Source organism: Aulonocara sp. 'chitande type north' Nkhata Bay, linkage group LG13 (genome assembly GCF_057382095.1).
Source record: "Aulonocara sp. 'chitande type north' Nkhata Bay isolate Kocher_YH1m ecotype deep benthic linkage group LG13, A_spYH_male_GT1.1, whole genome shotgun sequence".
Classification (NCBI taxonomy): Eukaryota; Metazoa; Chordata; class Actinopteri; order Cichliformes; family Cichlidae; genus Aulonocara; species Aulonocara sp. 'chitande type north' Nkhata Bay.
This window is the reverse complement of record NC_141356.1, coordinates 12,465,173-12,486,744: the sequence shown is the minus strand read 5'-3', so window position 1 is coordinate 12,486,744 and position 21,572 is coordinate 12,465,173. Positions and strand designations below refer to the sequence as shown.

Sequence of the window (21,572 nt, the reverse complement as noted above, 5' to 3'; positions counted from 1 at the left end):
CTCAGTAACATGGAAGAATACCATTTATTTTTAATTTCAAATATTTCATAAAGATACACAAATATAAATGTAAAACATGTTGCACTTAATGGGACAATAACTTGGTTCCACTTGCAGGAACTGTTTTGTTGCATTGTTGCTGGGATACTACAAATAAAAGTCAAAATATTTTTGGTATGTTTCTTATAATTTTAGGATTCATATCATGAAGGAGCCTTGTATACAACAGCTAACACTGAATCAGTATAGCAATGATTCGTGGTCATTTTACATGAAAAACCAGCTAAAATATCTTACAACTAACAGAAGTGAAATACATTAATAATTAAGTGATGGATCTTCACATGGGTAAATGATTATAATAGCTTTGCTTTAATATAATTGCACTAAAAGCTCCCCAAAAGGCATAACGACTTTAAATATTAACAATGATACGTTTATAGAAACATGCTGTTGTCAAGACCTAGAATTGTTAATGCTACTATGGTTTGCTGAAACATACCACAGATAACCCGGGCACTTAGCATATCATATGCTGGTGCCTGGGTTTCCAGCCATGAATATTAAGAGTAAAGTTTGATACAGAAAACAATGAGCAGGGAGCTGGTCAGTTTATATTTTATATACTATGCACATGTCTGGCAACAAAACACAGAAATTTATATTGCAATTTACTGGTAGGCAGGTTTACACCACTTATGATTCAATCAAAAATATAACATTTGTAAATGCAGTTTAATGTATGGCCTTTTAAAAGGATTGACATGTGTTTCATAACTGATTGATAATATCACAATATTCAGCTTTTTCAAGTAATATATAAACATTTCTGTTTAATGGTAGTGTGAATGTAGAAAAACATTTTTCATTTAATGCAGTGCAGAAATACCTGCATAAAAGGTACCTGTAAGACATGGCACCTACTATCAAATCACGTTATCAAGATAAAGAGAAATATTTTGTATTTATTTGTACATTTACACACTGAAGTTCCTTAAATACTTTGCAGTATTTCTTCTCTTAACCTAATGTACAGATCCGCAGCACCAAGTGGATCTCCTGGGGCATCCCATTCATTTTCTACCATAAGCAGACAACACAGTTCAAAGACTGTTTCATCACAGGGGTGTTGACCTTTTGGGCTACACTCTTCCATACACAAAGTGATATCCTCCATAGAAATAGGCTTCAGTCTATCCTCAGCACTGTGCAGCTCTGGAAATGAGTACATTACTACTGGTCGACCCGATGCTGCACTACCACTTGGCCGGATTTTGTGCGAGTTCCATGTGTTCACAACTTCATCAAGTTCATCCTACATGAAAAACAACACAATATAAGTACCGGTATATGAAACAGACCATGTACCAGTAGATTTAGCCAAAGTTGAGGCTTATTAACTCATTAATCAACAGACATAGAAACTGACCTCTAATTAATGTAAAACCAAGCAGCAACAACAAAAGAGCACTTTCACTAAACAGCACATGGACACAGAATGGTGCTGCATGATTCTGCTGTTGAATAGATAGCCCAACACTTTATACTCAGTGTGCAATGATTCTACAATAAATTTTCAATAGAGAATTAACCAAATGATAGGATTGCTTTCTGAAACCGTGCCCAAAGGACCACTAGGTAACAGACTCCATAGTAATTTAAACCATGTGGCAATAAATAAAAAAAAATGCTCCATGCACCTGTGCTGAGAAAGGTGCAGTTACTTCCACTGATAACATGAATACAATTCCATCAAAGTATTAAAATGGAATCCCAAAAAGTTGATTCTGTTCATCTGGATGTAGCGTTTTCAGTGTGAGAAATGTTCTGTCAAAAAACATTCCTTACCTGGCTGATTGAGCATGCATCAAGACATATTAAAATGGAAATAAAATTCATATTTAATTTAAAGAAAAAAAATGTTCTAACCATATTTATATTTTCTATTTATGCAGCTAAGACATTACATAGCATGAGCACATGCTTTTACCTGAATAAGATTGAGAAAGCAGAATTGGATAAGACTTTTGTCCAAAAAATCCCCTGTGAAGTGGCCATCATCCTGAAAAGTTTGAAATAAGTTCATCCAAAATTGTGCACTCTGTTTGCGTAGGGTAGCCCACCATCCTTCTATACGTTGGTTGGCCGTACTTCTTCCGTAAAGGAAACTTTTCTCACCTGCAAAACTGTCTGTGTGGTTTCTCCGTAAAAACATCTGCATTTGTTCAACACAACCATTTTCGGTACCTCGGTCAGCACGTAACCTTTCTGGACATCCGCTGATGCATGAAACTGTTTTCAGAAAATAACTTGCAATCAATTTAGGGTCACTGTTTGTAGTATAAGCCTCCATCCATAAAACATAGCGGCTAAAACCATCTATGCAGCCACTGATAGCAATACCATATGGTTTCAACTTGTCATAGCCATCCATGTGCCAGAGAGCATTTGGCCCTCTGCAGCTGTACTGTCGTCTTCTCAACCGTCGAGCTCGTCTCAGTTCCACACCTTGAGGGTCAAGCAATTTGATTATGCATCTTACAGTATCTTGTGACACCACAAATCCATGTTGAATTGCACGTAGATGTAGCCAACGATAACCTTGCATCTGTCCATTTGTCATGATCTCTTGTTGGACAAAGGCTAGCACTTCCTCCAAGTTTGATTGATTCTTCCTTCTAAAAAGCCCAAGTCTTTTACAAATTCTCTTTAGAGTTCGAACACTTATAATTGTCTGATGACTATGTGCTAAAATTGAAAGTATTTCTTTGTTACTGAAAGTCTGAAATACAGTCTTATTAAGTCATCCAAATCTGACATGTCAGCCACTGTTTCTCTCACTTTGAGAGGTGAACTTTTTGCAGAAGTCCTAGTTTTCTTTTTGACAGTGGTTGCTTGCTTTTGCAGAAATTGAAGACGGCAATTCGGTCTCCGTACGAGGGAATGTAGTTTGCCAAAGTTGCGTCATCCATCAGCGCTATGACGTCACAGTCAATCTGCACACAGGAAGAAAGAAAAGACAGTCATTTTCTGCAACATTTACGCTGCAAAGCAATATTACAGTTAAGCCTCTTAGGCCTCGTTAATGCCAGTAGGAGAGTATTGACTGTAGTTATCAGAAAAGCTATCTATTTTATGCAGGGCGAAACACAATAATGAAAGAAGCAAACTAAGGCATAGCCTTTCAGTAAATAATAAATCCTCTTCTGTATTTAAAAAAAAGTGGGACTTGATTGGTTATGATGTAGGTAGTACGTCTTCTAAGGATGTTCTACGACACTGTGGTGGCGTCTGCTGTCTTTTATGTTGTGGTCTGCTGGAGTGGTGGAATGGCAGAGAGGGACAGGGGGAAACTTAACAAACTGGTCGGGAGGGCCAGCTTTAGCGGTCTGCTAAAGTCCACTGAGCAGACTGGGGAGGAGAGGATGTTGTCTAAGCTAACATCCACCATGGACAACACCTCCACGCTCTCTGCATGAGACTGTACGACCACTGAGCAGCTCGATCAGCAGTAGACTTTTGTGTACACGCTTGTGTACATAGCTCTGTACATTTTTATCTGTACATATGAATGTTACTTATGTATGTAAGACTATAACGCAGAGTCATAAATACACAGTCCATTTAGTCATTTAAGCAAAGGTATTACACATAGAACACAAAGTAACATTGTAAATCAGTCTTTGGCACAATATCGGGATTATTTCGTTATTTATTTTTGTGTTTATGCGAACAATATGCCTGATTTGCGACTTTCTGCACTTCTATTGGTTGTGCGAACAAACGTCACGTCACTCCGAGGTCAAAGTTCAACCCGGCAGCGCTCCTCAGCCAGCACTTTTATATATAGGAGAAAGATGATGTCATTCTGACATTATAAACAGTTTGCTCATTTCTTCCGACACTGTACCACTAACGTATACACAGTTACATGCACTACATTAGTTTGTGTTAGCTAACATGTTGTGAGGGGATCGTCAGTCGGCCACCGTCAGAACAACAACCGGGGCTGTGTCGGTGGCTGTGTATGAACGCCACCCATTTTTCTGAGTGAAATATCCGCATAAACATTCATTACAGCTTCTCTCCTCCGCTGTACTAAGTGTAACTTACTTGTACACATCAAATATATCAGTGATATTGGCAGGCGGCTAGCATCTGTAACACAGCTCCGCTTAACTGCCTTGAAAAACTCTGAAATAGTAGAACAATAAAATAAAATGCAACGAACCCATCTGGGATGATCCTGCGATCAACAACAGTTAAAACGTCAATTCACCTAGTATACTGTAACATCGTGAAACACGTTCATTCCTATATAACATTATAAGCTAACAAGCATGCTAACAGCTAACCGTAACTGTACCGTAACTGTTTTCCTGTAAAAATAGGAGACACCAAACTATTTCTCTTTTTTGTTACTCACCTTCTGCTCTTCCATTAATAAAATAGCATCTTCGGGGACCCCTCGGCCACGCAAAAAGTCACTTATATCCACCATATTTAGTGAATTAGTTCTCCACCTGCCAAACTGGACACATCGCTGTCACCGAAGCTGGAAGCCTGCAGGTGCCCACCTCAAAATTCTGAGATTAAAGTCAGAATTCTGACTTTAATCTCAGAATTCTGAGAATAAAGTCAGAAGTCTGAGAAAAAAGTCAGAATTCTGAGAAAAAAGTCAGAATTCTGAGATTAAAGTCAGAATTCTGAGAAAAAAGTCAGAATTCTGAGATTAAAGTCAGAATTCTGAGAAAAAAGTCAGAATTCTGAGATTAAAGTCAGAATTCTGAGAAAAAAGTCAGAATTCTAACTTTATTCTCAGAATTCTGACTTTAATCTCAGAATTCTGACTTTTTTTTTTTTCTGATTAAAGTCAGAATTCTGAAAAAAGTCAGAATTCTGAAAAAAGTCAGAATTCTGAAAAAAGTCAGAATTCTGACTTTAATCTCAGAATTCTGACTTTTTTTTTTTTCTGAGATTAAAGTCAGAATTCTGAAAAAAGTCAGAATTCTGACTTTATTCTCAGAATTCTGACTTTTTTTTTTTCTGAGATTAAAGTCAGAATTCTGAAAAAAGTCAGAATTCTGAAAAAAGTCAGAATTCTGAAAAAAGTCAGAATTCTGAAAAAAGTCAGAATTCTGACTTTAATCTCAGAATTCTGACTTCTTTTTTTCAGAATTCTGAGATTAAAGTCAGAATTCTGACTTTAATCTCAGAATTCTGACTTTAATCTCAGAATTCTGACTTTTTTTTTTCTGAGATTAAAGTCAGAATTCTGACTTTAATCTCAGAATTCTGACTTTAATCTCAGAATTCTGACTTTAATCTCAGAATTCTGACTTTAATCTCAGAATTCTGACTTTAATCTCAGAATTCTGAAAAAAGTCAGGATTCTGAAAAAAGTCAGAATTCTGACTTTAATCTCAGAATTCTTTCCTTTTTTTTTTCCAGTGGCCCTAATCCTCTTCCGTAAAACACAGTGGAAATGGTGTGGAATTAAAAAACGCAAAGGCCACGAAATGGTCCCAGGTTCTACAGAGGGTTAAACACTTTGTTCTCCTGCAGGTCCAGTCCTGTCGCCACAGAAACAAGTCCTGACCCATGTACCTGGAACCATAGAAGAAGAATAAAATAATAAATGATATTTAAAAAAAGACCTTAAATCCCACAACATAAAAACATTTCGACCAATGAAATGCTTTAGAGTGAAGGACAGCAGTGAATCGCCGCTGACGTGGATTTATGCACAGCTGCAGGTGAGCTCACCTCACTGAAGGATGCATTTTTTCTTTTTCTTCAAACGCTTTCTTCCTGTGTGGCCTTCTGGAGATCAAAGAGAGGATACGATTGGTCGGTTTCTAGATATAAAGCTTATTTCATCATCAACACTAAAGGATGTTCTATCATCGTCTTGATGAGACCTTACAGCCTGAGCCTCAGCTCACCATGTCACAGGAAACACTAATGTTCAGGAACAGGAAGTGACCTCATAGACTCAGAGCTACATCACAACAGCCAGACTGACCCGGCTACATCACCATGGTATGGCAATCTCGACTCCACTCAACTGTAATCTGCGGCCGAGTCTCCGTCACTCTGCTGCAAACACTGAACACAACTTGATCTGTGTGGGTGGGCTGTGGGACAGGAAGCATTAAAATTTCCATGTTTCAGAAACAAACAGCAGCACTGAGCGTGCTCAAAGCCTGAAGCAGAGAGCACAGCGCCTCACTCTACCTGCTGGGCTGGTGTCTAAGGTGTTTGATGCGTTCCGGGGAGCAGAATCTTCCGGGTTAGGATCTTTGCTCCTGTTGACCTGGGTCACATCCTGCTGACTAGCTGTGTGCTGGACTTCCTGCTGCGCCGGTCTGGTGTCCACTTCAGACTCCGGACCCTGGACCTCAGCTGCGGGGCGTTCACAGAGGGCCTGGAGCTCTGAGGCAGCTCTGTCTGGCTCTGCTGGCTCCGGTTCTGGTCTGGTTCCAGCAGGTGGATGTGTGGGAGTCCGGACCTCCTCCCGAGGCTTCTCGGGAAAATCTGGCTTATCTTGGGCCGGTGACATCTGCGTGACCCCGGGGTGACCTGAAAAGGAGAACTTGATCAAACGAGCAGTAGTGACAAGAAAGTCTGCAGAAGTCCTGCCGGGCTCTCACCTTCGACCCCACCGTCCGGCTCTGCCCGTGGGCTTGTCTTCCTCAGCCTGCAGCCCTTCCTGATCTCGGCCAGCAGGTTGTCGACGGTGCATCCTTCGTCCCAATTGGCCATGTCTGTCCTAACTGCAGCACAGACACACGTTCCCCTGTGAGCTTAGCGCACGTGTCACAAACAACAGGTGAAAGCTGTCACTGCATCACCTGACAGCCTCACAGGTACAGCAGCATTTAATCTTTACAAACTTTCTTCTCGTCCTGATGCTCTCACATCATTTCCTTTAAATATTCAGCTGCTGATAAACTGTTGCAGAAAAATGTTGCTGATGTCAGCTATTGATTCTCGACCTGTCCGTCACCGGCCCTTCACATGTCTCACCTGTTCTCCACTTGCACTTGACCTGTCCTTCACCTGCCACACCTGGAGAGACAGGTGAGGGACACCTGTCTCTCCATTTAAGGAGGGAGGATTTAAGGTGAAATAATGGTGTCTGACTTGCTGATCTTTCTGGTGGGGGCTTCTTCTCTCAGTTTCCTCCCTTCCTCCAACCTCTTCCTCCTCTTCTCCTGCTCCCTGTGACCTTCGTTCTCCTGATCGAAGAATAAAAGGAACACACAGTTCAAACTTCAGCAGGCTAACCGGCCCCCCAGAGAGGGCGGAGCTTAACATTTACAGGGAAACAGGACTAATGTGTGGCAGCTACCACACTTTGTCACGGTTCAAGTCAGAGCCGATTGGCTGGCTGAGACATAGTTTAAATGACACATGCAAACGTGCGGCAGGGTATGAGTCCTGCAGACTGAGCCGCACTGCGATTGGCGCTGACCTTGAGGGTTCGAAGGAAGAGGTCTCTGAATGCCTTGATGGTGCTGAAGAGCTCTTCGAGGGAGAAGCTGCTGCTGTCCTCACAGAGGTAGGCGGACAGGTGCTTCCTCTGCTCCTCCACAGATGACAGCAGGAGTTGCAGCTGCTCAACAGCCTGCAGGCTCTCCTGGTAACACCACATAAGAACAACAGGTAAGTTCACCTGGAACAGCAGGTCTGTCCCACTAAAACGGTGTCAGTGAGTGTACAGACTGGATTTATCTGCCCGTAAAGGTGACAGCCTCATCCTGAGTGACTCACCTGTATGGTGGACAGGTACTGCTCCTTCATGTCGTCAGATGAGGAGGAAACGCTCCTCTGAGTTTTTCAGCCGTTTGTTTAGAGTCTTTGTTTCAGACTGAATAGAGTCCAAGCTGAGCCTGCAGGTGGAGTCAGAGGGCAACATTTAACACCGCTGCAGGCGAAACACCTGAGCTACCACGTCACAGACTCCACCCAGCAGTCTGTACGTGACTGAACTCCTATATGTGTTTACCCAGCAGCCTTTGCACAGATCTCCAGGTCATCGGGCAGGTTGAGCAGGTCGGGGTGATTCTCTTCAGCCTCCTAAGGGTCACAAACAGCAGCAACTGAATTATTATGAGAATACTGCAGTATTCCCCAGTATTCGTAGTATTCCCAGCATTACCTGCAGGATGTGGTGCAGCAGCGTGACTCTCGACTTGTTGGCTTTGGTTTCGGTCAGAATTCTGACTTTAATCTCAGAATTCTGACTTTAATCTCAGAATTCTGACTTTTTTTTTTTCTGAGATTAAAGTCAGAATTCTGACTTTAATCTCAGAATTCTGACTTTAATCTCAGAATTCTGACTTTTTTTTTTCTGAGATTAAAGTCAGAATTCTGACTTTAATCTCAGAATTCTGACTTTAATCTCAGAATTCTGACTTTTTTTTTTCTGAGATTAAAGTCAGAATTCTGACTTTAATCTCAGAATTCTGACTTCTTTTTTTCAGAATTCTGAGATTAAAGTCAGAATTCTGACTTTAATCTCAGAATTCTGACTTTAAAGTCAGAATTCTTTCCTTTTTTTTTTCCAGTGGCCCTAATCCTCTTCCGTAAAACACAGTGGAAATGGTGTGGAATTAAAAAACGCAAAGGCCACGAAATGGTCCCAGGTTCTACAGAGGGTTAAACACTTTGTTCTCCTGCAGGTCCAGTCCTGTCGCCACAGAAACAAGTCCTGACCCATGTACCTGGAACCATAGAAGAAGAATAAAATAATAAATGATATTTAAAAAAAGACCTTAAATCCCACAACATAAAAACATTTCGACCAATGAAATGCTTTAGAGTGAAGGACAGCAGTGAATCGCCGCTGACGTGGATTTATGCACAGCTGCAGGTGAGCTCACCTCACTGAAGGATGCATTTTTTCTTTTTCTTCAAACGCTTTCTTCCTGTGTGGCCTTCTGGAGATCAAAGAGAGGATACGATTGGTCGGTTTCTAGATATAAAGCTTATTTCATCATCAACACTAAAGGATGTTCTATCATCGTCTTGATGAGACCTTACAGCCTGAGCCTCAGCTCACCATGTCACAGGAAACACTAATGTTCAGGAACAGGAAGTGACCTCATAGACTCAGAGCTACATCACAACAGCCAGACTGACCCGGCTACATCACCATGGTATGGCAATCTCGACTCCACTCAACTGTAATCTGCGGCCGAGTCTCCGTCACTCTGCTGCAAACACTGAACACAACTTGATCTGTGTGGGTGGGCTGTGGGACAGGAAGCATTAAAATTTCCATGTTTCAGAAACAAACAGCAGCACTGAGCGTGCTCAAAGCCTGAAGCAGAGAGCACAGCGCCTCACTCTACCTGCTGGGCTGGTGTCTAAGGTGTTTGATGCGTTCCGGGGAGCAGAATCTTCCGGGTTAGGATCTTTGCTCCTGTTGACCTGGGTCACATCCTGCTGACTAGCTGTGTGCTGGACTTCCTGCTGCGCCGGTCTGGTGTCCACTTCAGACTCCGGACCCTGGACCTCAGCTGCGGGGCGTTCACAGAGGGCCTGGAGCTCTGAGGCAGCTCTGTCTGGCTCTGCTGGCTCCGGTTCTGGTCTGGTTCCAGCAGGTGGATGTGTGGGAGTCCGGACCTCCTCCCGAGGCTTCTCGGGAAAATCTGGCTTATCTTGGGCCGGTGACATCTGCGTGACCCCGGGGTGACCTGAAAAGGAGAACTTGATCAAACGAGCAGTAGTGACAAGAAAGTCTGCAGAAGTCCTGCCGGGCTCTCACCTTCGACCCCACCGTCCGGCTCTGCCCGTGGGCTTGTCTTCCTCAGCCTGCAGCCCTTCCTGATCTCGGCCAGCAGGTTGTCGACGGTGCATCCTTCGTCCCAATTGGCCATGTCTGTCCTAACTGCAGCACAGACACACGTTCCCCTGTGAGCTTAGCGCACGTGTCACAAACAACAGGTGAAAGCTGTCACTGCATCACCTGACAGCCTCACAGGTACAGCAGCATTTAATCTTTACAAACTTTCTTCTCGTCCTGATGCTCTCACATCATTTCCTTTAAATATTCAGCTGCTGATAAACTGTTGCAGAAAAATGTTGCTGATGTCAGCTATTGATTCTCGACCTGTCCGTCACCGGCCCTTCACATGTCTCACCTGTTCTCCACTTGCACTTGACCTGTCCTTCACCTGCCACACCTGGAGAGACAGGTGAGGGACACCTGTCTCTCCATTTAAGGAGGGAGGATTTAAGGTGAAATAATGGTGTCTGACTTGCTGATCTTTCTGGTGGGGGCTTCTTCTCTCAGTTTCCTCCCTTCCTCCAACCTCTTCCTCCTCTTCTCCTGCTCCCTGTGACCTTCGTTCTCCTGATCGAAGAATAAAAGGAACACACAGTTCAAACTTCAGCAGGCTAACCGGCCCCCCAGAGAGGGCGGAGCTTAACATTTACAGGGAAACAGGACTAATGTGTGGCAGCTACCACACTTTGTCACGGTTCAAGTCAGAGCCGATTGGCTGGCTGAGACATAGTTTAAATGACACATGCAAACGTGCGGCAGGGTATGAGTCCTGCAGACTGAGCCGCACTGCGATTGGCGCTGACCTTGAGGGTTCGAAGGAAGAGGTCTCTGAATGCCTTGATGGTGCTGAAGAGCTCTTCGAGGGAGAAGCTGCTGCTGTCCTCACAGAGGTAGGCGGACAGGTGCTTCCTCTGCTCCTCCACAGATGACAGCAGGAGTTGCAGCTGCTCAACAGCCTGCAGGCTCTCCTGGTAACACCACATAAGAACAACAGGTAAGTTCACCTGGAACAGCAGGTCTGTCCCACTAAAACGGTGTCAGTGAGTGTACAGACTGGATTTATCTGCCCGTAAAGGTGACAGCCTCATCCTGAGTGACTCACCTGTATGGTGGACAGGTACTGCTCCTTCATGTCGTCAGATGAGGAGGAAACGCTCCTCTGAGTTTTTCAGCCGTTTGTTTAGAGTCTTTGTTTCAGACTGAATAGAGTCCAAGCTGAGCCTGCAGGTGGAGTCAGAGGGCAACATTTAACACCGCTGCAGGCGAAACACCTGAGCTACCACGTCACAGACTCCACCCAGCAGTCTGTACGTGACTGAACTCCTATATGTGTTTACCCAGCAGCCTTTGCACAGATCTCCAGGTCATCGGGCAGGTTGAGCAGGTCGGGGTGATTCTCTTCAGCCTCCTAAGGGTCACAAACAGCAGCAACTGAATTATTATGAGAATACTGCAGTATTCCCCAGTATTCGTAGTATTCCCAGCATTACCTGCAGGATGTGGTGCAGCAGCGTGACTCTCGACTTGTTGGCTTTGGTTTCGGTCAGAATTCTGACTTTAATCTCAGAATTCTGACTTTAATCTCAGAATTCTGACTTTTTTTTTTTCTGAGATTAAAGTCAGAATTCTGACTTTAATCTCAGAATTCTGACTTTTTTTTTTTCTGAGATTAAAGTCAGAATTCTGACTTTAATCTCAGAATTCTGACTTTAATCTCAGAATTCTGACTTTTTTTTTCTGAGATTAAAGTCAGAATTCTGACTTTAATCTCAGAATTCTGACTTTAATCTCAGAATTCTGACTTTAATCTCAGAATTCTGACTTTAATCTCAGAATTCTGACTTTTTTTTTTCTGAGATTAAAGTCAGAATTCTGACTTTAATCTCAGAATTCTGACTTTTTTTTTTCTGAGATTAAAGTCAGAATTCTGACTTTAATCTCAGAATTCTGACTTTAATCTCAGAATTCTGACTTTAATCTCAGAATTCTGAAAAAAGTCAGGATTCTGAAAAAAGTCAGAATTCTGACTTTAATCTCAGAATTCTGACTTTAAAGTCAGAATTCTTTCCTTTTTTTTTTCCAGTGGCCCTAATCCTCTTCCGTAAAACACAGTGGAAATGGTGTGGAATTAAAAAACGCAAAGGCCACGAAATGGTCCCAGGTTCTACAGAGGGTTAAACACTTTGTTCTCCTGCAGGTCCAGTCCTGTCGCCACAGAAACAAGTCCTGACCCATGTACCTGGAACCATAGAAGAAGAATAAAATAATAAATGATATTTAAAAAAAGACCTTAAATCCCACAACATAAAAACATTTCGACCAATGAAATGCTTTAGAGTGAAGGACAGCAGTGAATCGCCGCTGACGTGGATTTATGCACAGCTGCAGGTGAGCTCACCTCACTGAAGGATGCATTTTTTCTTTTTCTTCAAACGCTTTCTTCCTGTGTGGCCTTCTGGAGATCAAAGAGAGGATACGATTGGTCGGTTTCTAGATATAAAGCTTATTTCATCATCAACACTAAAGGATGTTCTATCATCGTCTTGATGAGACCTTACAGCCTGAGCCTCAGCTCACCATGTCACAGGAAACACTAATGTTCAGGAACAGGAAGTGACCTCATAGACTCAGAGCTACATCACAACAGCCAGACTGACCCTGCTACATCACCATGGTATGGCAATCTCGACTCCACTCAACTGTAATCTGCGGCCGAGTCTCCGTCACTCTGCTGCAAACACTGAACACAACTTGATCTGTGTGGGTGGGCTGTGGGACAGGAAGCATTAAAATTTCCATGTTTCAGAAACAAACAGCAGCACTGAGCGTGCTCAAAGCCTGAAGCAGAGAGCACAGCGCCTCACTCTACCTGCTGGGCTGGTGTCTAAGGTGTTTGATGCGTTCCGGGGAGCAGAATCTTCCGGGTTAGGATCTTTGCTCCTGTTGACCTGGGTCACATCCTGCTGACTAGCTGTGTGCTGGACTTCCTGCTGCGCCGGTCTGGTGTCCACTTCAGACTCCGGACCCTGGACCTCAGCTGCGGGGCGTTCACAGAGGGCCTGGAGCTCTGAGGCAGCTCTGTCTGGCTCTGCTGGCTCCGGTTCTGGTCTGGTTCCAGCAGGTGGATGTGTGGGAGTCCGGACCTCCTCCCGAGGCTTCTCGGGAAAATCTGGCTTATCTTGGGCCGGTGACATCTGCGTGACCCCGGGGTGACCTGAAAAGGAGAACTTGATCAAACGAGCAGTAGTGACAAGAAAGTCTGCAGAAGTCCTGCCGGGCTCTCACCTTCGACCCCACCGTCCGGCTCTGCCCGTGGGCTTGTCTTCCTCAGCCTGCAGCCCTTCCTGATCTCGGCCAGCAGGTTGTCGACGGTGCATCCTTCGTCCCAATTGGCCATGTCTGTCCTAACTGCAGCACAGACACACGTTCCCCTGTGAGCTTAGCGCACGTGTCACAAACAACAGGTGAAAGCTGTCACTGCATCACCTGACAGCCTCACAGGTACAGCAGCATTTAATCTTTACAAACTTTCTTCTCGTCCTGATGCTCTCACATCATTTCCTTTAAATATTCAGCTGCTGATAAACTGTTGCAGAAAAATGTTGCTGATGTCAGCTATTGATTCTCGACCTGTCCGTCACCGGCCCTTCACATGTCTCACCTGTTCTCCACTTGCACTTGACCTGTCCTTCACCTGCCACACCTGGAGAGACAGGTGAGGGACACCTGTCTCTCCATTTAAGGAGGGAGGATTTAAGGTGAAATAATGGTGTCTGACTTGCTGATCTTTCTGGTGGGGGCTTCTTCTCTCAGTTTCCTCCCTTCCTCCAACCTCTTCCTCCTCTTCTCCTGCTCCCTGTGACCTTCGTTCTCCTGATCGAAGAATAAAAGGAACACACAGTTCAAACTTCAGCAGGCTAACCGGCCCCCCAGAGAGGGCGGAGCTTAACATTTACAGGGAAACAGGACTAATGTGTGGCAGCTACCACACTTTGTCACGGTTCAAGTCAGAGCCGATTGGCTGGCTGAGACATAGTTTAAATGACACATGCAAACGTGCGGCAGGGTATGAGTCCTGCAGACTGAGCCGCACTGCGATTGGCGCTGACCTTGAGGGTTCGAAGGAAGAGGTCTCTGAATGCCTTGATGGTGCTGAAGAGCTCTTCGAGGGAGAAGCTGCTGCTGTCCTCACAGAGGTAGGCGGACAGGTGCTTCCTCTGCTCCTCCACAGATGACAGCAGGAGTTGCAGCTGCTCAACAGCCTGCAGGCTCTCCTGGTAACACCACATAAGAACAACAGGTAAGTTCACCTGGAACAGCAGGTCTGTCCCACTAAAACGGTGTCAGTGAGTGTACAGACTGGATTTATCTGCCCGTAAAGGTGACAGCCTCATCCTGAGTGACTCACCTGTATGGTGGACAGGTACTGCTCCTTCATGTCGTCAGATGAGGAGGAAACGCTCCTCTGAGTTTTTCAGCCGTTTGTTTAGAGTCTTTGTTTCAGACTGAATAGAGTCCAAGCTGAGCCTGCAGGTGGAGTCAGAGGGCAACATTTAACACCGCTGCAGGCGAAACACCTGAGCTACCACGTCACAGACTCCACCCAGCAGTCTGTACGTGACTGAACTCCTATATGTGTTTACCCAGCAGCCTTTGCACAGATCTCCAGGTCATCGGGCAGGTTGAGCAGGTCGGGGTGATTCTCTTCAGCCTCCTAAGGGTCACAAACAGCAGCAACTGAATTATTATGAGAATACTGCAGTATTCCCCAGTATTCGTAGTATTCCCAGCATTACCTGCAGGATGTGGTGCAGCAGCGTGACTCTCGACTTGTTGGCTTTGGTTTCGGTCAGAATTCTGACTTTAATCTCAGAATTCTGACTTTAATCTCAGAATTCTGACTTTTTTTTTTTCTGAGATTAAAGTCAGAATTCTGACTTTAATCTCAGAATTCTGACTTTAATCTCAGAATTCTGACTTTTTTTTTTCTGAGATTAAAGTCAGAATTCTGACTTTAATCTCAGAATTCTGACTTTAATCTCAGAATTCTGACTTCTTTTTTTCAGAATTCTGAGATTAAAGTCAGAATTCTGACTTTAATCTCAGAATTCTGACTTTAAAGTCAGAATTCTTTCCTTTTTTTTTTCCAGTGGCCCTAATCCTCTTCCGTAAAACACAGTGGAAATGGTGTGGAATTAAAAAACGCAAAGGCCACGAAATGGTCCCAGGTTCTACAGAGGGTTAAACACTTTGTTCTCCTGCAGGTCCAGTCCTGTCGCCACAGAAACAAGTCCTGACCCATGTACCTGGAACCATAGAAGAAGAATAAAATAATAAATGATATTTAAAAAAAGACCTTAAATCCCACAACATAAAAACATTTCGACCAATGAAATGCTTTAGAGTGAAGGACAGCAGTGAATCGCCGCTGACGTGGATTTATGCACAGCTGCAGGTGAGCTCACCTCACTGAAGGATGCATTTTTTCTTTTTCTTCAAACGCTTTCTTCCTGTGTGGCCTTCTGGAGATCAAAGAGAGGATACGATTGGTCGGTTTCTAGATATAAAGCTTATTTCATCATCAACACTAAAGGATGTTCTATCATCGTCTTGATGAGACCTTACAGCCTGAGCCTCAGCTCACCATGTCACAGGAAACACTAATGTTCAGGAACAGGAAGTGACCTCATAGACTCAGAGCTACATCACAACAGCCAGACTGACCCGGCTACATCACCATGGTATGGCAATCTCGACTCCACTCAACTGTAATCTGCGGCCGAGTCTCCGTCACTCTGCTGCAAACACTGAACACAACTTGATCTGTGTGGGTGGGCTGTGGGACAGGAAGCATTAAAATTTCCATGTTTCAGAAACAAACAGCAGCACTGAGCGTGCTCAAAGCCTGAAGCAGAGAGCACAGCGCCTCACTCTACCTGCTGGGCTGGTGTCTAAGGTGTTTGATGCGTTCCGGGGAGCAGAATCTTCCGGGTTAGGATCTTTGCTCCTGTTGACCTGGGTCACATCCTGCTGACTAGCTGTGTGCTGGACTTCCTGCTGCGCCGGTCTGGTGTCCACTTCAGACTCCGGACCCTGGACCTCAGCTGCGGGGCGTTCACAGAGGGCCTGGAGCTCTGAGGCAGCTCTGTCTGGCTCTGCTGGCTCCGGTTCTGGTCTGGTTCCAGCAGGTGGATGTGTGGGAGTCCGGACCTCCTCCCGAGGCTTCTCGGGAAAATCTGGCTTATCTTGGGCCGGTGACATCTGCGTGACCCCGGGGTGACCTGAAAAGGAGAACTTGATCAAACGAGCAGTAGTGACAAGAAAGTCTGCAGAAGTCCTGCCGGGCTCTCACCTTCGACCCCACCGTCCGGCTCTGCCCGTGGGCTTGTCTTCCTCAGCCTGCAGCCCTTCCTGATCTCGGCCAGCAGGTTGTCGACGGTGCATCCTTCGTCCCAATTGGCCATGTCTGTCCTAACTGCAGCACAGACACACGTTCCCCTGTGAGCTTAGCGCACGTGTCACAAACAACAGGTGAAAGCTGTCACTGCATCACCTGACAGCCTCACAGGTACAGCAGCATTTAATCTTTACAAACTTTCTTCTCGTCCTGATGCTCTCACATCATTTCCTTTAAATATTCAGCTGCTGATAAACTGTTGCAGAAAAATGTTGCTGATGTCAGCTATTGATTCTCGACCTGTCCGTCACCGGCCCTTCACATGTCTCACCTGTTCTCCACTTGCACTTGACCTGTCCTTCACCTGCCACACCTGGAGAGACAGGTGAGGGACACCTGTCTCTCCATTTAAGGAGGGAGGATTTAAGGTGAAATAATGGTGTCTGACTTGCTGATCTTTCTGGTGGGGGCTTCTTCTCTCAGTTTCCTCCCTTCCTCCAACCTCTTCCTCCTCTTCTCCTGCTCCCTGTGACCTTCGTTCTCCTGATCGAAGAATAAAAGGAACACACAGTTCAAACTTCAGCAGGCTAACCGGCCCCCCAGAGAGGGCGGAGCTTAACATTTACAGGGAAACAGGACTAATGTGTGGCAGCTACCACACTTTGTCACGGTTCAAGTCAGAGCCGATTGGCTGGCTGAGACATAGTTTAAATGACACATGCAAACGTGCGGCAGGGTATGAGTCCTGCAGACTGAGCCGCACTGCGATTGGCGCTGACCTTGAGGGTTCGAAGGAAGAGGTCTCTGAATGCCTTGATGGTGCTGAAGAGCTCTTCGAGGGAGAAGCTGCTGCTGTCCTCACAGAGGTAGGCGGACAGGTGCTTCCTCTGCTCCTCCACAGATGACAGCAGGAGTTGCAGCTGCTCAACAGCCTGCAGGCTCTCCTGGTAACACCACATAAGAACAACAGGTAAGTTCACCTGGAACAGCAGGTCTGTCCCACTAAAACGGTGTCAGTGAGTGTACAGACTGGATTTATCTGCCCGTAAAGGTGACAGCCTCATCCTGAGTGACTCACCTGTATGGTGGACAGGTACTGCTCCTTCATGTCGTCAGATGAGGAGGAAACGCTCCTCTGAGTTTTTCAGCCGTTTGTTTAGAGTCTTTGTTTCAGACTGAATAGAGTCCAAGCTGAGCCTGCAGGTGGAGTCAGAGGGCAACATTTAACACCGCTGCAGGCGAAACACCTGAGCTACCACGTCACAGACTCCACCCAGCAGTCTGTACGTGACTGAACTCCTATATGTGTTTACCCAGCAGCCTTTGCACAGATCTCCAGGTCATCGGGCAGGTTGAGCAGGTCGGGGTGATTCTCTTCAGCCTCCTAAGGGTCACAAACAGCAGCAACTGAATTATTATGAGAATACTGCAGTATTCCCCAGTATTCGTAGTATTCCCAGCATTACCTGCAGGATGTGGTGCAGCAGCGTGACTCTCGACTTGTTGGCTTTGGTTTCGGTCAGAATTCTGACTTTAATCTCAGAATTCTGACTTTAATCTCAGAATTCTGACTTTTTTTTTTTCTGAGATTAAAGTCAGAATTCTGACTTTAATCTCAGAATTCTGACTTTAATCTCAGAATTCTGACTTTTTTTTTTCTGAGATTAAAGTCAGAATTCTGACTTTAATCTCAGAATTCTGACTTTAATCTCAGAATTCTGACTTCTTTTTTTCAGAATTCTGAGATTAAAGTCAGAATTCTGACTTTAATCTCAGAATTCTGACTTTAAAGTCAGAATTCTTTCCTTTTTTTTTTCCAGTGGCCCTAATCCTCTTCCGTAAAACACAGTGGAAATGGTGTGGAATTAAAAAACGCAAAGGCCACGAAATGGTCCCAGGTTCTACAGAGGGTTAAACACTTTGTTCTCCTGCAGGTCCAGTCCTGTCGCCACAGAAACAAGTCCTGACCCATGTACCTGGAACCATAGAAGAAGAATAAAATAATAAATGATATTTAAAAAAAGACCTTAAATCCCACAACATAAAAACATTTCGACCAATGAAATGCTTTAGAGTGAAGGACAGCAGTGAATCGCCGCTGACGTGGATTTATGCACAGCTGCAGGTGAGCTCACCTCACTGAAGGATGCATTTTTTCTTTTTCTTCAAACGCTTTCTTCCTGTGTGGCCTTCTGGAGATCAAAGAGAGGATACGATTGGTCGGTTTCTAGATATAAAGCTTATTTCATCATCAACACTAAAGGATGTTCTATCATCGTCTTGATGAGACCTTACAGCCTGAGCCTCAGCTCACCATGTCACAGGAAACACTAATGTTCAGGAACAGGAAGTGACCTCATAGACTCAGAGCTACATCACAACAGCCAGACTGACCCGGCTACATCACCATGGTATGGCAATCTCGACTCCACTCAACTGTAATCTGCGGCCGAGTCTCCGTCACTCTGCTGCAAACACTGAACACAACTTGATCTGTGTGGGTGGGCTGTGGGACAGGAAGCATTAAAATTTCCATGTTTCAGAAACAAACAGCAGCACTGAGCGTGCTCAAAGCCTGAAGCAGAGAGCACAGCGCCTCACTCTACCTGCTGGGCTGGTGTCTAAGGTGTTTGATGCGTTCCGGGGAGCAGAATCTTCCGGGTTAGGATCTTTGCTCCTGTTGACCTGGGTCACATCCTGCTGACTAGCTGTGTGCTGGACTTCCTGCTGCGCCGGTCTGGTGTCCACTTCAGACTCCGGACCCTGGACCTCAGCTGCGGGGCGTTCACAGAGGGCCTGGAGCTCTGAGGCAGCTCTGTCTGGCTCTGCTGGCTCCGGTTCTGGTCTGGTTCCAGCAGGTGGATGTGTGGGAGTCCGGACCTCCTCCCGAGGCTTCTCGGGAAAATCTGGCTTATCTTGGGCCGGTGACATCTGCGTGACCCCGGGGTGACCTGAAAAGGAGAACTTGATCAAACGAGCAGTAGTGACAAGAAAGTCTGCAGAAGTCCTGCCGGGCTCTCACCTTCGACCCCACCGTCCGGCTCTGCCCGTGGGCTTGTCTTCCTCAGCCTGCAGCCCTTCCTGATCTCGGCCAGCAGGTTGTCGACGGTGCATCCTTCGTCCCAATTGGCCATGTCTGTCCTAACTGCAGCACAGACACACGTTCCCCTGTGAGCTTAGCGCACGTGTCACAAACAACAGGTGAAAGCTGTCACTGCATCACCTGACAGCCTCACAGGTACAGCAGCATTTAATCTTTACAAACTTTCTTCTCGTCCTGATGCTCTCACATCATTTCCTTTAAATATTCAGCTGCTGATAAACTGTTGCAGAAAAATGTTGCTGATGTCAGCTATTGATTCTCGACCTGTCCGTCACCGGCCCTTCACATGTCTCACCTGTTCTCCACTTGCACTTGACCTGTCCTTCACCTGCCACACCTGGAGAGACAGGTGAGGGACACCTGTCTCTCCATTTAAGGAGGGAGGATTTAAGGTGAAATAATGGTGTCTGACTTGCTGATCTTTCTGGTGGGGGCTTCTTCTCTCAGTTTCCTCCCTTCCTCCAACCTCTTCCTCCTCTTCTCCTGCTCCCTGTGACCTTCGTTCTCCTGATCGAAGAATAAAAGGAACACACAGTTCAAACTTCAGCAGGCTAACCGGCCCCCCAGAGAGGGCGGAGCTTAACATTTACAGGGAAACAGGACTAATGTGTGGCAGCTACCACACTTTGTCACGGTTCAAGTCAGAGCCGATTGGCTGGCTGAGACATAGTTTAAATGACACATGCAAACGTGCGGCAGGGTATGAGTCCTGCAGACTGAGCCGCACTGCGATTGGCGCTGACCTTGAGGGTTCGAAGGAAGAGGTCTCTGAATGCCTTGATGGTGCTGAAGAGCTCTTCGAGGGAGAAGCTGCTGCTGTCCTCACAGAGGTAGGCGGACAGGTGCTTCCTCTGCTCCTCCACAGATGACAGCAGGAGTTGCAGCTGCTCAACAGCCTGCAGGCTCTCCTGGTAACACCACATAAGAACAACAGGTAAGTTCACCTGGAACAGCAGGTCTGTCCCACTAAAACGGTGTCAGTGAGTGTACAGACTGGATTTATCTGCCCGTAAAGGTGACAGCCTCATCCTGAGTGACTCACCTGTATGGTGGACAGGTACTGCTCCTTCATGTCGTCAGATGAGGAGGAAACGCTCCTCTGAGTTTTTCAGCCGTTTGTTTAGAGTCTTTGTTTCAGACTGAATAGAGTCCAAGCTGAGCCTGCAGGTGGAGTCAGAGGGCAACATTTAACACCGCTGCAGGCGAAACACCTGAGCTACCACGTCACAGACTCCACCCAGCAGTCTGTACGTGACTGAACTCCTATATGTGTTTACCCAGCAGCCTTTGCACAGATCTCCAGGTCATCGGGCAGGTTGAGCAGGTCGGGGTGATTCTCTTCAGCCTCCTAAGGGTCACAAACAGCAGCAACTGAATTATTATGAGAATACTGCAGTATTCCCCAGTATTCGTAGTATTCCCAGCATTACCTGCAGGATGTGGTGCAGCAGCGTGACTCTCGACTTGTTGGCTTTGGTTTCGGTCAGAATTCTGACTTTAATCTCAGAATTCTGACTTTAATCTCAGAAACCTGACTTTTTTTTTTTCTGAGATTAAAGTCAGAATTCTGACTTTAATCTCAGAATTCTGACTTTAATCTCAGAATTCTGACTTTTTTTTTTCTGAGATTAAAGTCAGAATTCTGACTTTAATCTCAGAATTCTGACTTTAATCTCAGAATTCTGACTTTAATCTCAGAATTCTGAAAAAAGTCAGAATTCTGACTTTAATCTCAGAATTCTGACTTCTTTTTTTCAGAATTCTGAGATTAAAGTCAGAATTCTGACTTTAAAGTCAGAATTCTTTCCTTTTTTTTTTCCAGTGGCCCTAATCCTCTTCCGTAAAATACAGTGGAAATGGTGTGGAATTAAAAAACGCAAAGGCCACGAAATGGTCCCAGGTTCTACAGAGGGTTAAACACTTTGTTCTCCTGCAGGTCCAGTCCTGTCGCCACAGAAACAAGTCCTGACCCATGTACCTGGAACCATAGAAGAAGAATAAAATAATAAATGATATTTAAAAAAAGACCTTAAATCCCACAACATAAAAACATTTCGACCAATGAAATGCTTTAGAGTGAAGGACAGCAGTGAATCGCCGCTGACGTGGATTTATGCACAGCTGCAGGTGAGCTCACCTCACTGAAGGATGCATTTTTTCTTTTTCTTCAAACGCTTTCTTCCTGTGTGGCCTTCTGGAGATCAAAGAGAGGATACGATTGGTCGGTTTCTAGATATAAAGCTTATTTCATCATCAACACTAAAGGATGTTCTATC

The 21,572-nt window shown here is 45.2% G+C and overlaps 5 protein-coding genes across 6 annotated transcripts; all 5 read right to left on the bottom strand.

Moving 5' to 3' along the window:
• Nucleotides 1-602: 602 nt before the first annotated feature.
• On the bottom strand, nt 603-4,684 carry LOC147315786 (uncharacterized). 2 transcript variants are annotated; one of them, XM_086258753.1, is made up of 4 exons: nt 4,427-4,684; nt 4,114-4,194; nt 1,991-2,996; nt 603-1,315 (listed from the first exon to the last, which is right to left on the bottom strand). In XM_086258753.1, the coding sequence occupies exons 3-4, from the start codon at nt 2,621-2,623 to the stop codon at nt 995-997; spliced, it is 954 nt and encodes a 317-aa protein (XP_086114879.1). In that variant the 5' UTR covers nt 2,624-2,996; nt 4,114-4,194; nt 4,427-4,684; the 3' UTR covers nt 603-994. The 2 variants fall into 2 exon arrangements, with proteins under 2 accessions (XP_086114879.1, XP_086114878.1); XM_086258752.1 differs by lacking the exon at nt 4,114-4,194.
• A 5,038-nt stretch (nt 4,685-9,722) lies between these two features.
• On the bottom strand, nt 9,723-10,928 carry LOC147315785 (inverted formin-2-like). The gene is made up of 4 exons (XM_086259948.1): nt 10,899-10,928; nt 10,600-10,764; nt 10,273-10,363; nt 9,723-9,898 (listed from the first exon to the last, which is right to left on the bottom strand). Exons 1-4 carry the CDS (start codon nt 10,926-10,928, stop codon nt 9,723-9,725), a joined length of 462 nt encoding a protein of 153 aa, XP_086116074.1.
• A 2,100-nt stretch (nt 10,929-13,028) lies between these two features.
• LOC147315784 (inverted formin-2-like) lies at nt 13,029-14,234 on the bottom strand. Its single transcript, XM_086259947.1, has 4 exons — nt 14,205-14,234; nt 13,906-14,070; nt 13,579-13,669; nt 13,029-13,204 (listed from the first exon to the last, which is right to left on the bottom strand). Exons 1-4 carry the CDS (start codon nt 14,232-14,234, stop codon nt 13,029-13,031), a joined length of 462 nt encoding a protein of 153 aa, XP_086116073.1.
• Nucleotides 14,235-16,095: 1,861 nt separating this feature from the next.
• LOC147315783 (inverted formin-2-like) lies at nt 16,096-17,710 on the bottom strand. The gene is made up of 6 exons (XM_086258167.1): nt 17,660-17,710; nt 17,507-17,577; nt 17,272-17,390; nt 16,973-17,137; nt 16,646-16,736; nt 16,096-16,271 (listed from the first exon to the last, which is right to left on the bottom strand). The coding sequence occupies exons 3-6, from the start codon at nt 17,299-17,301 to the stop codon at nt 16,096-16,098; spliced, it is 462 nt and encodes a 153-aa protein (XP_086114293.1). The 5' UTR covers nt 17,302-17,390; nt 17,507-17,577; nt 17,660-17,710.
• Nucleotides 17,711-19,162: 1,452 nt separating this feature from the next.
• On the bottom strand, nt 19,163-20,777 carry LOC147315782 (inverted formin-2-like). The gene is made up of 6 exons (XM_086258168.1): nt 20,727-20,777; nt 20,574-20,644; nt 20,339-20,457; nt 20,040-20,204; nt 19,713-19,803; nt 19,163-19,338 (listed from the first exon to the last, which is right to left on the bottom strand). The coding sequence occupies exons 3-6, from the start codon at nt 20,366-20,368 to the stop codon at nt 19,163-19,165; spliced, it is 462 nt and encodes a 153-aa protein (XP_086114294.1). The 5' UTR covers nt 20,369-20,457; nt 20,574-20,644; nt 20,727-20,777.
• Between the last annotated feature and the right edge of the window lie 795 nt (nt 20,778-21,572).

Coding starts and splice junctions, on each gene's coding strand:
- LOC147315786 (XM_086258753.1), bottom strand. CDS start 2,623: ATGACAAATGGACAGATGCAAGGTTATCGTTGGCTACATCTACGTGCA. Junction 1,316..1,990: donor GCTTTCTCAATCTTATTCAG/GTAAAAGCATGT, acceptor TTTTTCATGTAG/GATGAACTTGATGAAGTTGT.
- LOC147315785 (XM_086259948.1), bottom strand. CDS start 10,928: ATGAAGGAGCAGTACCTGTCCACCATACAG. Junction 10,765..10,898: donor AGTACCTGTCCACCATACAG/GTGAGTCACTCA, acceptor TGGTGTTACCAG/GAGAGCCTGCAGGCTGTTGA. Junction 10,364..10,599: donor TCTTCCTTCGAACCCTCAAG/GTCAGCGCCAAT, acceptor TTCTTCGATCAG/GAGAACGAAGGTCACAGGGA.
- LOC147315784 (XM_086259947.1), bottom strand. CDS start 14,234: ATGAAGGAGCAGTACCTGTCCACCATACAG. Junction 14,071..14,204: donor AGTACCTGTCCACCATACAG/GTGAGTCACTCA, acceptor TGGTGTTACCAG/GAGAGCCTGCAGGCTGTTGA. Junction 13,670..13,905: donor TCTTCCTTCGAACCCTCAAG/GTCAGCGCCAAT, acceptor TTCTTCGATCAG/GAGAACGAAGGTCACAGGGA.
- LOC147315783 (XM_086258167.1), bottom strand. CDS start 17,301: ATGAAGGAGCAGTACCTGTCCACCATACAG. Junction 17,138..17,271: donor AGTACCTGTCCACCATACAG/GTGAGTCACTCA, acceptor TGGTGTTACCAG/GAGAGCCTGCAGGCTGTTGA. Junction 16,272..16,645: donor AGCCCCCACCAGAAAGATCA/GCAAGTCAGACA, acceptor TCTGTGCTGCAG/TTAGGACAGACATGGCCAAT.
- LOC147315782 (XM_086258168.1), bottom strand. CDS start 20,368: ATGAAGGAGCAGTACCTGTCCACCATACAG. Junction 20,205..20,338: donor AGTACCTGTCCACCATACAG/GTGAGTCACTCA, acceptor TGGTGTTACCAG/GAGAGCCTGCAGGCTGTTGA. Junction 19,804..20,039: donor TCTTCCTTCGAACCCTCAAG/GTCAGCGCCAAT, acceptor TTCTTCGATCAG/GAGAACGAAGGTCACAGGGA.